Here is a 14,685-nt window from a genome sequence, read left to right on the forward strand (position 1 = left end):
TTTACTAGTAGTTACCTGTGTGATGCACAGATTGAACTTAATTTTCTTGCATGTACGGCGCTTCTACAGGGACCCCAAATAGGGGATCCAAGGGGGGGAAAAGGTGAGTTGTCCCCGTCCGATTGGATGATGCACTGTTCATGTCCCTCTCCGGTTGGATAATGTCTATTCATGATGCACTGTTCATGAACAGTGCATCATCCAACTAGAGGTGGACAGCTCNCCCCGGGTCCCCGGGGCATTAATCTTGTTGAAGTATTAATTACTCAACGAGAATAAATTTGTTATGTTTCTGTATTTTAGATTCTTTTTTTTTTCTTTCTATAAGCTGCATTTATATTCATATCAAAATAGACTCAATACATGATTTCTCACTTATATGTACAAAAAACATAACAAACAACCATCAATAATATTGGTTGCATCTACCCTCAGCTAAAATAATTCACCCGTTCTTGAAACTGAGGTGGGTTTGGGTAATGGAAAATGATTTCAAACAAAAAAAAGTCTTCACAGCTTGCCTGATAGCCACCCCTGAGCTTGAGCACTTATTCTCGCGAAATCTGATGTTCGTCTCCTTCTAAATAAATAGCAGCTAGCAGAGATGGCTTTCTTCAGTTTCCCATCGTAGGCATTAATTGCCTTTACATAGATTTCTCCACTTTAAATAGATCTCGTGGATCCATTCAAACCACAATAGAAGTCTCTTCTATTGAGTTATTTGAGGTCAGCTTTCAGATTCCTCAACTTGGATGCAACTCTAAACATAAGGGCAACTTCTAACGCAAGGCGGATTCAGGATTTCAGGTTTTTTTTTTTTTGGGGGGGGGTTGGGGGGAACGCCCAAACAAGACGAGTAGAATAGCCAACGTCAATATCTCCAAAATATTTCAAAAAAGGAAGACAAAAATTATGTAGAAAATATTCAAATAAGCACCATCTAATTTTTTTTATAACTAAAACTTCTCTAACTAAAAGGAATTCGACGTTGCTTAAAATTTTCAAACTCTTCAATGATAGCATCAATGCTCAGACTTTTAGCAATTTTTCTTTCAATAAACACCACTAATGCGTCTAAGAGGAAAGCATCCTCCATTTTGCTTCGAATCCTAGTCTTGACGTACGAGTCTTGAGATAAAGAATTGAATATATTTTAATTTTTAAGGGAGGAGGTTTCATAATGAGTACGTGCAAAGAATGAATATGTTATGCGACGTAAATCTGTACATACTCTCTCTTTTACAATGAGTACGTGCAAAGATAGTATTGTTCAAAATTGTAACAGAGTGCACAAACAAGGCAACTTTAGAGGAAGGAAAAATAACCACACATTTTACAACCACCATCGCTCAAAAATTACAGATGCAGCAGAAGTGACCCCCTTTGCTTTTCTCATCTACCTATTCACACAAAAACTTCGGGGAAAAAAAAACACAAAACAATGTAGTAGAACGAGCTCCAAGCTAAAATCAATCGCTAACCTAAAAAGAGGAAACGCACACCGAAAAAAACAATATAAACACTATTAACACAAATTGACAAGATCATGAAATCTCAAGATTACACTTGCATCTGCACAATTTCGATTGAAGACATCGATCTAGTTGAACCTGTTCTAGTTGTCCCGTCTCTCTCGAGACAGTACGCCATCAGTATTTTTACGACTTGTCTGTACCGTCTCCTGTAAGTGGGGAACTTTGATATGCTCCTCATCATACCCACCAACCTGAAAACTTTATTTTGTAAGTTACCTAGTAAAACATCAATCTAAGCATTTTTAATTGCGGATAGACCCTCTGTAGTATTGTTGTTCTGAACTACTACCCATCTAGCTTTACTGATAAAACCCGCGTGTGATTTTTTGACTCTCCTAGCCCCCAAGGGTCTATTTGTCAAAACACAAATTTCTATTTCTCCACTGGTAAAAGTGTAAAAAGAATTTCACTCGAGGGATCTACAACAATAAAAGTAAAGGGTGGTAAGTTCAAAACAGAGATAGCGCTGGGGGGTCTACCTGTTATTAACCCTCGTGAATATTGCTACATGAGTATCCAAGGGAAGTTTGAAGCATTGTAGCATACTGCTCTTTATAAGCTTTGTAGCATTCATCAAAATTTTCAAGAAATATAATCTAACGAGAAGCTAAAAAATTCTTTGATAGTTTAAAATGATCTTTTTATCAGGTACCTTAATAGAAAGAATGAAGGATATGCTACGCTGATATCTGATGCCTCAAATGAAATGTCACCGGATTTGATAATTGGAAATATCATTTTTCTATGGTTTTCTGTCACGCCTTGGGCCGGTAAGCTTGTTGCGCGATGTCAGCACTGAGACTCACTGAGTGTAACACGTTGTTTGATTTAAACCAACGCAAAAATTGACTAGCTTATGTTACACTTGGATCTCATGACATACCTTTTTGAACTCATTAACATCCTTGCATTGCCTAATGTGGGACAAAAGACTGAGGGTGTCACAATCATCCCACCTTAGGTACGTGTGTCCTCATCACAGCGTGACAATGGTCCATATAGGATCACTAGGTGAATTCAATTCTAGAGGTAACTCTTATGGATTCTATAGGTGACTCCAATGGCACCCACGCGATGTACCACTTAGTCTCGCATAACATTTAGTTCCACACTTCAAGCCAGATAACTGTTTTGATATCATTTGTCATATCCTTGGCTCATGAGCCCACTGGCACGATGTAAGTCCCGAGACCCACTAAGTGCAATATACTATTTGGCCCAAATCACTGTTAAAATTGACTAGCCAATGTTGCACATAAACTCCATGACATCCCCTTAAACTCATTATATCTTTGTCACTTCCCAATGTAGGACTAAAGATTAGGGACATCACATTCATCATTTATTAATTTCAAGACATTCATCTGAGCAATTTCTTTGACAGGCCCCAAAAAAATCAGGAACTTCTTTTCTTGGAGACAGGAAAATTAAAAAAAAAAGGAAAATGACCGAAAAACTCATTAGATAGAGGTAAAAATAGTAACACAATGGAGTAGTAATAATAATAATTAGCGGTACACTGCAATTGGTTGGTGAAAGATAGATAATAATAGATCTTGAAAGTGCCTTAAAGCAAGTTGATTTCTGGGTACTATAGAAGTTTGTTTGCATTTAGTTCATCCTGGTTTTCGATGAAATTAAGCATTTAGAAAAGATGACTAATACGTAATAAGGTTGAGCACAAAACCAGCTCTATTAAATTGAAAATATATGGGTAAGGTCATATGTTAGTATACCACACCAAAGACAAGTTTTCAATTAATGTCTAAACGCTGCTATGATAATGAACATGCATAAAATTCATAAGCCCATTGATCCAGAACAACATCAATGCAAGTTTGAAGTGGATGATTAGGTCTATGTTGCACAGGAACGGGAACAGGTGCAGGTACAGTACAAGGCAAGGCAAATTTGTAAAAGTTAAGAGTCTGGAGATACGGCTATATATGTATACATATTAAATTAATAGTTTACATGAGATCAATATTGCTTTTTCATTCACGTGTTTAGATAACTAGAATTCCAATGACATTTTTACGTTTCTTTCATTAAGATTGAAAACCCCTCGATTTTGAATTAAATACCTACATGACCATTTTCATATTTTGAACTTGTATGGGTTCAAACAAACCCAACTCATGTCTAGCGAGTTGTAGAAAATGGATGTGAAGTGTAATATATGCATCCGAGAAATGTATGATCAGTGGGTTACACTAAAACATGCATTATATAATCGAGTACATGTCTGAATAAATGTATGAATATAGTCAAGAAGTTTCCAAGAAGTGTGAGAGTCGGGTACGCGAGCCCCTAAGTTACATGGATATGGGTATGGGTGCACTTATGGGACACGAAAAATTTGTAAAAAGTAAGGTATGGGGACTTGGCTACACATATATGCGTACATATATATAGCAATACTTTACATGAGATCAATATTATTTTATCGCTTACATGTTACGAAACAATTTATGTTTCTTTATATAGATCAGTATATTAGGAAATACTCATTTTTTAACCTGACATCCAAAAGACTCTTTAAGATCATAGTTTGAAATTTGAATTAGGCACAGACTGAAAACAAACCCAACCAGTCCAACGAGCTTCAAAAAGTGTATGTGAAGTGTAGGATATATGTCCAAGAAGTATATGACAAAGACATTAAATTAAAAATATGTATTATATTATTGACAACATGTTTGAATAACTGCGTGCTTATATCCAAGGGGGTTTCCACTCAAGTTTCACTGTTGGGTACAGATACGACACTGTTGCGCGCAGCGGAAATTTCGGCAGCACTTCGACAGCACAACAAGAGAGTCAGGTCGCAATAAGAATTCTTGTTTCTCAAAGGAAACAAGAATCTGAAGCCTATATCCTATCAAAGTAGGATATTAGCTCTTCCTCTCGTCAGCTCTAGGACTGCGCGTCGAGGGACCCTAAAAAGCTATTACAAATCACACAAAAGCAGTACAACCAATTTTAACGTGGTTCGGCAAATTGCCTACGTCCACGGGGCAAGGAGGGGGGAGATCTACTAATAGAGGGAGAGAATACAAATAGGGTTTACAACCACTCACAATCTAAACCCTCACACAAACTCTCAAATCCCTCACACAAAACTCTCAAAAGGGAGATACAAAAACCCTAAATAAAGGGGACTGCTCAAAACCAAAAATCCCAAAAGAAAGCTCCCGCACCTTTTCCCTCTGCCTCAGCCGCAAAAGAGAACAAAACAAAACTGCCCTTGCACACTTCCCCGCAGCCACAATCTTGCACTGTAGCCGCCAAGTTCACAAATCCTCCTTGCGTTCTTGCTCCTGTAGCCGCACAAGTGCACAGCCGCAAAAGAAAGAAATCAAAACCTCCCCTGCTTGTTAACTCAAAACCTAAGAAAAAAAAAACAACGTTTATATATAAACGTGATGTTGGGCCTTCGTGGGCTTCACTTGCGGAAAAAGAAACGCGTCCGCGTCCGGCTTCTTCATTCACGCGGCTTCATCACACGAGTCCGCGTCCGGCTCGTGGTCTCGTGGTCCCCACCTGCACAATTCTCCACCTCGATGAAGTTTTCCCAAAACTGAGCCGACACCAAAGCAACCAAATATCCCACTTGTTGTGTCCAGTACGAACTCAATCCACAACAAGTCAAGAACCCAAAACGAGAGTCCAAACAATCTCACCCCCATCAACAAATCCAAACCGGCTGCATCTGAAAGACTGCCTACGTATCCTCTTGCCCAAGGAATCAAGCCAAACGTAGTTCACCCAAATGGCCGCCAACGGCCTCAACAATCACGAATATGCAACAAGTTTCGACAATGATCAAACTTGTTGCTCGGAACCACCTTAGTGAGCATATCCGCCGGATTATCCTTCGTGTGGACTTTCACAAGTTCCACATCACCATCTTCAAGAACATCCCGAACGAAGTGATAACGAACATCAATGTGCTTCGTCCGCGCATGAAAAACCTGATTCTTCGCCAAATAGATAGCACTCATGCTATCACAATGAATAGTGACGGACCTCTGCGATATACCAAGTTCCTCCAAAAGTCCTCGAAGCCAAATAGCCTCCTTCACAGCCTCCGTAACTGCCATATACTCTGCCTCCGTCGTAGACAAAGCCACCGTCGACTGTAAGGTGCATCTCCAACACACCGGCGCCCGGGTCAAAGTGAACACATACCCCGTCGTAGACCGGCGCTTATCCAAATCCCCGGCATAATCCGAATCAACATAACCAATGCATAGCTGCTCACCTTTAGTGTCCCGCTCATAAACCAAACCAACATTGAGTGTACCTCTAATGTACCTCAAAATCCATCTCACGGCGTCCCAATGACCCACTCCTGGATCATGCATATATCTCAAAACCATGCTCATCACCTGTGACAAATCCGGCCTCGTACATACCATCGCGTACATCAAGCTCCCAACCGCACTCGCATATGGAGTCTTCGACATCAACTCACGATCTTCAACTGACTTCGGTGAAAGACCAGCTGAAAGCTTCAAATGGGCTCCCAATGGTACACTAACTGGCTTCGTATCCATGCTAACATGGAATCGCTGTAGAACCTTCTTCAAATAAGCCACCTGTGTCAAACAAATTCTGCCCTTCTTCTTGTCTCTGCCGATCTCCATCCCTAAAATGCGCTTCGCCTCGCCCAAGTCCTTCATCTCAAACTCATTTGAAAGCTGAACTTTCAACTCATCTATAGCCGACCTGGAAATAGAGGCAACCAACATGTCATCGACATAGAGCAACAAATAAATGTACGCACCTCCTTTCAACTTGCGAAAATATACGCAAGGATCAAACTGGCTCCGAGTGTACGAATGACCAAGCATAAAACCATCAAATCGCCTATACCACTGTCGAGGAGACTGTTTCAAACCGTATAGCGATTTCTTTAATCTGCAAACAACTGGCTCCGAGTGTACGAATGACCAATCATAAAACCATCAAATCGCCTATACCACTGTCGAGGAGACTGCTTCAAACCGTATAGCGATTTCTTCAGTTTGCAAACTAATTTTTCTTTCCCTGCAGCTCGGAATCCCAATGGCTGAGTCATATATATTTCTTCATCAAGATCACCATGAAGAAATGCCGTCTTCACATCCAACTGATCTAACTCTAAACCATACTGTGCCACCAAAGCTAGCAAAATCCGAATCGAAGAATGCTTCACCACCGGAGAGAAAACCTCATTATAGTCAATACCTTCCTCCTGTGCATAGCCCTTCGCAACCAACCTAGCCTTGAATCTCAACGGAGTGCCTTCAATGCCCTCCTTCTTCGTGTATACCCACTTGCAACCAATTGCCTTCCGCCCCTTTGGAAGCTCAACAAGCTCCCATGTATCGTTCTTATGAAGAGATTCCATCTCCTCCTGCATAGCCACCTGCCACGAATCAGCCTCCGAACTCTGCTCGGCCTCTCTGAATGTAGTAGGCACTAACTCATCGATACTCTCCACCGGAAGTGCATACGCAACTGTGTCGGCATACCGTGCTGGCATCTGTATGTTTCTCCTCTGTCTCCTAGCCGCAATAGAATCCTGAACCTGAGCCGTCGGTTCCTGATCCTGCACATTTGTACTCGTATCCTCCGTGTCACCGTCGTGCTCGCCTGGCGTCACCTCAGTCGGCACCTGCATGGATACTGTACCATCTGGACAATGTGGAGCTGCATCGATCTCCACCACCTGCGATATCTCCTCCGTCGGATCGCTCTCCACCTGATGAGAGCTGGGAAGCTTCAAGATAGAAGCCTCATCGAATGTGACGTCCCTACTCAGCACAATCTTCTTATCCACTGGATCCCAAAGCTTGTATCCCTTGACACCACGCTTGAATCCTACAAATATGGCCTTTCTAGCTCGAGGTTCCAATTTATCAGTTCTAACATGATAATATGCAGGGCACCCGAATACCTTGAGCTGGTCATAGTCATGTGCTGGCTTTCCCGACCACATCTCCATAGGGGTTTTCCCCTCAATCGCAGATGAAGGCAGCCTATTAATGAGGTGGCTCGCATATGTAAGTGCCTCAGCCCAAAAGATCTTCTCCAAACCACTCTGCGACAATAAGCATCGGATCTTCTCCAGTAAAGACCGATTCAACCTCTCTGCCACCCCATTTTGCTGCGGTGTATGACTAACCGTGAAGTGTCTCTCTATGCCCTCGTCTCGACATAGCTGCTGAAAGGGGTCAGAAGTATACTCACCACCGTTGTCGGATCGCAACGTCTTGATCTTTCTCCCAGTCTGCAGTTCCAATCTCTTCTTCCACTCCACAAACAAATCTAGGACTTCACTCTTCTTCGTCATGGTGTACACCCAACAACGCCTAGAATAGTCATCTACAAAAGTGACGAACCAATGTCTACCACCAAGTGATGCAGTCTTGGTGGGACCCCAAACGTCTGTGTGCACGTAATCCAGGATGCCCTTCGTCTGATGAATGGCAGTCCCGAACTTCACCTTCGTCTTCTTGCCAAGAACACAGTGCTCACAGAACTCAATCTTCCCACTCTTGGCTCCCTTCGATAGCCCCTGCTTACACAATGTCTGCAGTGACTTTTCACCTGTGTGCCCCAACCTATAGTGCCAAAGTCTGCTCATGTCCGCTTCTGAAATAGCCGAAGCAACCTGGCCAATCTCGGTGCTTCCCTTCAGATAATACAAATTCCGATTGCGGACTCCCCTCATCACCACCAATGATCCCTTAGTAACCTTCGCTACAGCGTTTTCGAAAGTCACCTTGAATCCCTTCGCCTCCAAAGCTCCAACTGAGATAAGATTTTTCTTCAGTTGAGGAACAAATCTCACCTCCTTCAACTCACGGACTACTCCATCGTGCATCCTAATCCGCACGGTACCTATCCCACAAACGCCACAGGATTGATCATTTCCCATGACAACAACGCCCCCGTCGACTTTCTCAAAAGATGCAAACCAGTCTCGCCTAGGGGTCACATGAAAAGTAGCGCCGGAATCAAGCATCCAATCTGATGCATCCACATGGTTCACCTCCGGAGTAATCAGTAGAGAAAAGCACGAATCATCGGAATCATCGCCTTTCGCAATGTTCACCTCATTGGCCTTCGGGCCCTTTTTCTTGCCATTCTCTTTCTCCTTGAGCTTCGGGCAGTCTCTCTTCCAATGTCCCTGCTCCTTGCAGAATGCACATTGGTTCTTTGTTAATTGGTGGCGGCCTCTAGACTTTGACCTCCCTCTGTTACCACCTTTCGGATATGGGCTTCTACCTCTTGTCGACAAGGCCTCTCCTGAAGTACTAGCGCGGGAAGTCTCCTTATCCTTCCTCCTCAAATCGTAGTTCGTCAAAGCGTTAGTCACTTCACTATAGCTGATAGAAGATCTCCCGTTCAACAAAGTGAGCACGAAGGTATCATACTCCTCATCCGGTAAGGAGCCCAACAAAATAATCGCCTTGTACTCATCCGATATCTTCTCATCAACATTCGCCAAGTCCGACAACAACTTCGTATAGTTGTTCACATGAGCCGCAAGCGAGGTGCCTCTGGACATCTGGAATCTGAATAACCTACGCAGCAAGTGCAATCGGTTCTCAACACTCTTCGTAAGGTACTTATTGTTGAGAATTTCCCACATCTTCATCGCAGACGTCACCCCAATCACATCATACTTCAGCTCCTGTTCCAAACAGGACCTGATCACCCCACAAGCGTTCCTATTCATTTTCTCCCATACCGCCTCTTCATATTTAGGTGGCCTCTCGTGGACCATGATGGTCTCTTCCAAATTCTGAGCATTTAACGCATCCTGTACGTCGCTCATCCACAAACCAAAGTTGATTTTTCCGTCATATTTCACCACACTAATTTTGGTGTTTTGAAAACCAACTTGTATTGTACCCGCCATCGATTTGCTGCTTTCACCTTCTTCTCCCATTGCGAACTAACTCCAAATTGTAGAGAAAGAACAAATTTGATAGAATTAGGAACCACCCAACTGAAGATCGCAATAAGAATTCTTGTTCCCTTTGAGAAACAAGAATTCTTATTGCGATCTGACTCTCTTGTTGTGCTGCCGAAGTGCTGCCGAAATTTCCGCTGCGCGCAACAAGGACACAGGTACTGCTCCGGGTAGAAGTACCCATGCAACATGGGGAAGCCCAAAAGAGGACTAGCTTCAATGGTCGGTCTGATTTGTATGCTTTAGATATTATTCTTATCTTTCAGACAAGATGAGAATAAGTTAGAGATTTGATTTGGTTAGATCATATTACATGGTTGAAGTATGAGTTCTTAGGCTTGATCTAGTAGGTGGATGTTTGAGATTTGCATCTCTAATAAAAGAGTTTGATGTAATTAGAAGTATGATGTTATGTTGATTGCGAATTACTGGATCATTTGATTGAGGGTTGTGATTCCCTCTGGAATTGTGAGGGTGTGATTAATTACCTCTCTTATCTATGTGAGAGTAGATCCTTATTTCTCTACTCTTTATCTTTAGAGCATAAAATAATGCAAGAAGTATGTCTAACATGAGAAAGAAGAAACCACATACCTTCTACTAATTGCTTGTATTTGAGCAGCCTTGAGAGCATCCTGAGGAGCCACAGATCCATTATCCCACGATTCCATCCCTTGCACGTCACCAATAAACAGAACCAACTTCTCCAAGAACCTCACCTCATCATCACCCATTCTTATAACCTTTATTTGCTCCTTGAGAACAATTATAGGTTGAAAAAGCCAATCCATCAACCGATCCTGAGGCCGGTTCAGATGGTTAAGTTCAGTACCTGAGCTAAGAAGTAGACCGGCTGAGCCAGCATTGATTGAGTAAAGTATACTGTGCAACAAAGCGTAGGATGGGAGGCCGAGGCCAATTGTTTCTTGGTTGGTTCCCTTTGTCCTTAACCACTCGGTTAGGTCAACCGACGAAAAGGCATTTGCATCTAGTAGTTCCTTTCCTTTCAATTCACAGCATTTCATTAGCTCCTCCCATATCTGTACAATAAAGTTCTGTCAATTTATACATTCATTGGAAATGAAGTCATTATTTTATATGAACATCAACGCGCAAGATAAATGTGTAAGAGAAGGAGAGAATTAAACCAAAGTATTATAATCAGTGCTCTTTAAGTTTTTGCCACAGCCTCGGTTTTGCAGAACGGTATTTCTTTTTAATCCGCTCCTAGATATGAATTTGGTCAGATTTGAGCAAAATGTGATCAAATGGGGGAAAAGACACCCTTTTCATAATAGGTGCCAAAATTATGATGCACCCTTTCACAAAATGTTGTCATGAAGAACCTGGCATTGCACTTGGATATATGTGTGCTAGAATTTGAACATGACTCCTTGAGGAAACAATCTGTGTATTTTTGCACTGAAGGGATATGCTTAAGAGGAAACATAAATACAATTCAATAGTAAAAATAAATAAATAGAAACAAGACTTATTTATTGTCAGAACATAAGATAATAACAATAAATTTTCACCACAACTTTTAGAGGGTTGTGGCATCAGGCGTGTACTGCAAGGAACTGTAAAATGGTAATGGAGCAATCCAGGATCAAAGTCCATCAGGCACGCATTCGAAGCAGATTTAAAAAGTATCTTTGTGAATAAAAAATTCAGGTTTCAGTTCATGAAGAGGGCACACAATATGTGGGGGCATGTTAGAACATAAGTTTAGTAAATATCATCTCTTTTTACTAACTCAATCATCAAAACCATGTAATGCATTTACATTTTAACCAAGTCAAATGTAAAGGTGAGTAAACTGACAGTATTAAAGAATAAATATAACGAATTTATACTCCAATACACAGATCAAGAATATGTGTGGTCATTTATCCATGTCCTTATATCCTACTGCTTATCTTTTGCCGCGTTGGACATTTTAGAACATTCAGACACTTGTCCATAACCATGTAAAAGCGTGTAAACCAGCACTTAAAAATATTCAAGCTCATCCATGGTCTCCAAAAATAGCCTATGTTTAGGATCATTATCTCGCTAAATACTATAGCTAAACTTTAATTTAGTTATACTATTTCACGATTATAAATTACTTAGAATACTTCTGCGTGTTTTAATTTTTGAAAAAATACGAAAACCAAAATTCATAATGACAGCTCAAACCAGGACCAGAACTGAGACTAAGTTCTTAAATCTTGCTAGACATTTTCAGATAAAAATTATACGAGAATTACATTGTCAATATTTTTATATAGGGTTAATTACAGAAGCATGCCCCCTAAACTTTCCTATTAGCACTCAAACCTCCTAGAATTCAGACCACGTTATTTGTTACATCGATTTAAAGGGAATTTAGTCTTTTGTCCGTTACCTTGTGATATCTCAATCTAAGAGGGACAATAATGCAGTCTGAAGTTAAGGGGTGAAGTGCTATTAAATAGAGGTATAGATCTATACCCTCACAGTATATGGAAATTATCTGCCATTAATCCTTTTTAATATTCAACCAATAAATACTAGGATTTGAGAAACTAAGCTAATGATGCAGGACCAAGTAGTTAAAGAGGTCCAGGTGGATATTGTTTTGACAACAAAACTCTTAAGATACAAATTAGAAGTAAAAAAATTTTACCTGCACCATCTTAACTTCTTGGATTGCCTCTCTGACAGATCTTGAAGGACCCAAGTTGGGCACCAACATTGCAGGTGCACCTGAAGAACTGGAGCCAGCTTTTCCTCCTTTAACAACACTACTTCCAACTGAAAGTTCAGCTGAGTGAGATACTTTTCTCTTCCGGTATTTTGGCCTGAATGTGCAATACAAAACAAGTATTACAGAAACTAGTCCTATGAGACAACTGGCTAGAGAAATAAAAAATATCATAGATCAATGACTTCATACTTAACAAAATGGGTAAGTTTTACAAAAACCCAAGAAGTTTGGGGATTTTTGCACAACATCCCCTTCCATACGAAACTATACAAGTCAAAGAAACCCCCATGAACTTTCAATATTATATTAAACCTCCTTGAACTATTGGAAAATCTCTTAAAGGAATTAACAAGTAGTTCAGTTATGACAAATCAAAGTTTGTAGTTTGAACTACGGTTATTTGCACTTCAATACCCTAAGGTTTACATTTTTTTAACTTTGCCCCAACGTTTTTATCTGACACTTTGATGCCGCAAAATTTACACCTATTCTGACATTGATACCCTTACCCTTTTTTCGACATTTTGATACCCCCAGACGTTAAACGTTTTTCAACTTTAATAGTTATATTTTTGACAGTTTGATACCCCAATTTAAAGTTAAAAAAGGTGTAAACTTGGGGTGTCAAAGTGTTGCAAAAAGCATTGGGGTATCAAAGTCAAAACAGAGTAAATGTTGGGTACCAAAGTGCTGATAACCCTTTGAGTTATGACAAATCAAAGTTTCTAGTGAAAACCATGAATGAGAAAATGTGAAACTCTGAAACCATGGAAAAAGGAAAGAACAACTACTTTGGAAGAATAGACCCTTCTCTAAGATAAAGCCAATCATTTGTATATTCATCAAACTCTGACACCATGGCAATGACATAAGCAACTCCCCTCTGGAAAGATCTTTCCTGGACAAAATAGCAGCACAAGTTAGATTTCAATATAAGATAGGATCTAAAGTAAAAATACTTCAATAGCACCACAAGTTCACCTGATACACGACAACTGATCCATATAAGCCAATAAATATGCTCGAGATGATAGCCAATAAAATGCTCCCAACAACGACAAGTGGCCAAAAAAGAATTGTTAAGCCAGCAATTGGAACACAAGCTGTTTCAAGAAAAGGGCCTTCTCGGGTTATGAGATCATGTAACAGCCTCTGCCAACCTTTGAAGAGCATATATGGACTCTTTATTATTGCTATGACAGTGAAAAGTGGGATATCCACAACTAGACCCATTAGACCCACGACAACACAAGCTGGCACCTCCATCAACCTGCATATAAATTTTAGCTGTCAAATCTACTATATTGACTTAAAACTGAATATAATGTAGGGTAAATTACAAGTGTTAGGGTACGAAACTATTACTCTCAACACCTCATCACAACTTTGGAGTTTTGGAGTTTTGGTGTTGTGACAGGGACTTGACAACAAGCACCCCAGCTGCTGCCACCCCCCAAATAAAAACAAAACAAAACCCTCTCATCTGAAAAGTTCAATAAAAAGCACACCTCATTGATGACGATCAATGAAACTGTAATTTTGTAATGGAGTTTTGTTCTTCAGATGTCTGGATAAACGTTTTCACTTGGGTTGACATCTTGAAGGATTTTTTTTTTTTTTTTGGGTTTGGCGAGGGTACTTCCCCACTATCCTTCAAACCATGGGTATCAAACCCTCAGGCGTGGCTAAAGGGCACCCTCAATGCACGACCTCAGTTATTCTAGAAAATTAAATTCCTGTGGGTACTCCCTAAGAGAGTCGAATTTGAGACATTGGAGTACTGCTCATAGGCAACTTATCAACTCAGCTAGATCCTCTTGGGTATCCAGAAGGACCTTTTCCCTTTAGAATTCACAGATGTAGGGAGATGAAATGAAGAATATAGAGAACAAAAAGCTACAGAAGAGATAAAATAAAAAAACTAATTTTTTTTTTCTAATTAACCTAGAGTTTGCAGGCAGACGTCTACCCAAACATCTGAAGGACAAAACTCCATCATAGAACTAGTGGTTACATTAATGATTAAAAATCATAGATGATGGACTCTTTTGTTCAACTTTTTAGTGTGGACATTTCTTGGAAACAACAGAATATAGACGGAGGTTTCTTGGAATTTATCAACAATAATAAATCTACAACAGAAAATGCTAGTATGTTCTGTTAATACTAGCTCATAATTTTAATTAGTGAATCAATGAAGGCCAAAAGCCAAACCATGTATATTAACTCCTTTTTCTCATTGTTTGCGCTTGAACTCATGCTTGAGCATTTTATAATCTCTGTGGATTTGTTGTAACAACATCTTATCACTTCTCATACCATACAAAAAGGTAATTATTTGAAGCATAGGATGTCCTGGAATTTGTAAGATAGCCAATCCAGTTGTTCATAAATCATGATAACCAATCCAGTTGTTCATAAATCATCCTCTCTGCATGTGCATGCTTGAT

At 40.3% G+C, this 14,685-nt stretch overlaps 1 protein-coding gene across 1 annotated transcript in view; it reads right to left on the reverse strand.

Moving 5' to 3' along the window:
• Positions 1,316–14,685, reverse strand: part of LOC109845624 (uncharacterized membrane protein At3g27390) — an 18,602-nt gene continuing 5,232 nt past the window's right edge. The window contains exons 5-9 of the mRNA XM_020414894.1: positions 13,217–13,505; positions 13,027–13,133; positions 12,155–12,329; positions 10,099–10,544; positions 1,316–1,726 (exon numbers count right to left, since the gene is read on the reverse strand). Of these exons, the coding sequence (XP_020270483.1) occupies positions 1,561–1,726; positions 10,099–10,544; positions 12,155–12,329; positions 13,027–13,133; positions 13,217–13,505 (1,183 nt within the window). The 3' untranslated portion in view covers positions 1,316–1,560. The remainder of the gene's footprint in view (positions 1,727–10,098; positions 10,545–12,154; positions 12,330–13,026; positions 13,134–13,216; positions 13,506–14,685) is intronic.

Source organism: Asparagus officinalis, chromosome 6 (assembly GCF_001876935.1).
Source record: "Asparagus officinalis chromosome 6, Aspof.V1, whole genome shotgun sequence".
NCBI classification, from domain to species: Eukaryota; Viridiplantae; Streptophyta; class Magnoliopsida; order Asparagales; family Asparagaceae; genus Asparagus; species Asparagus officinalis.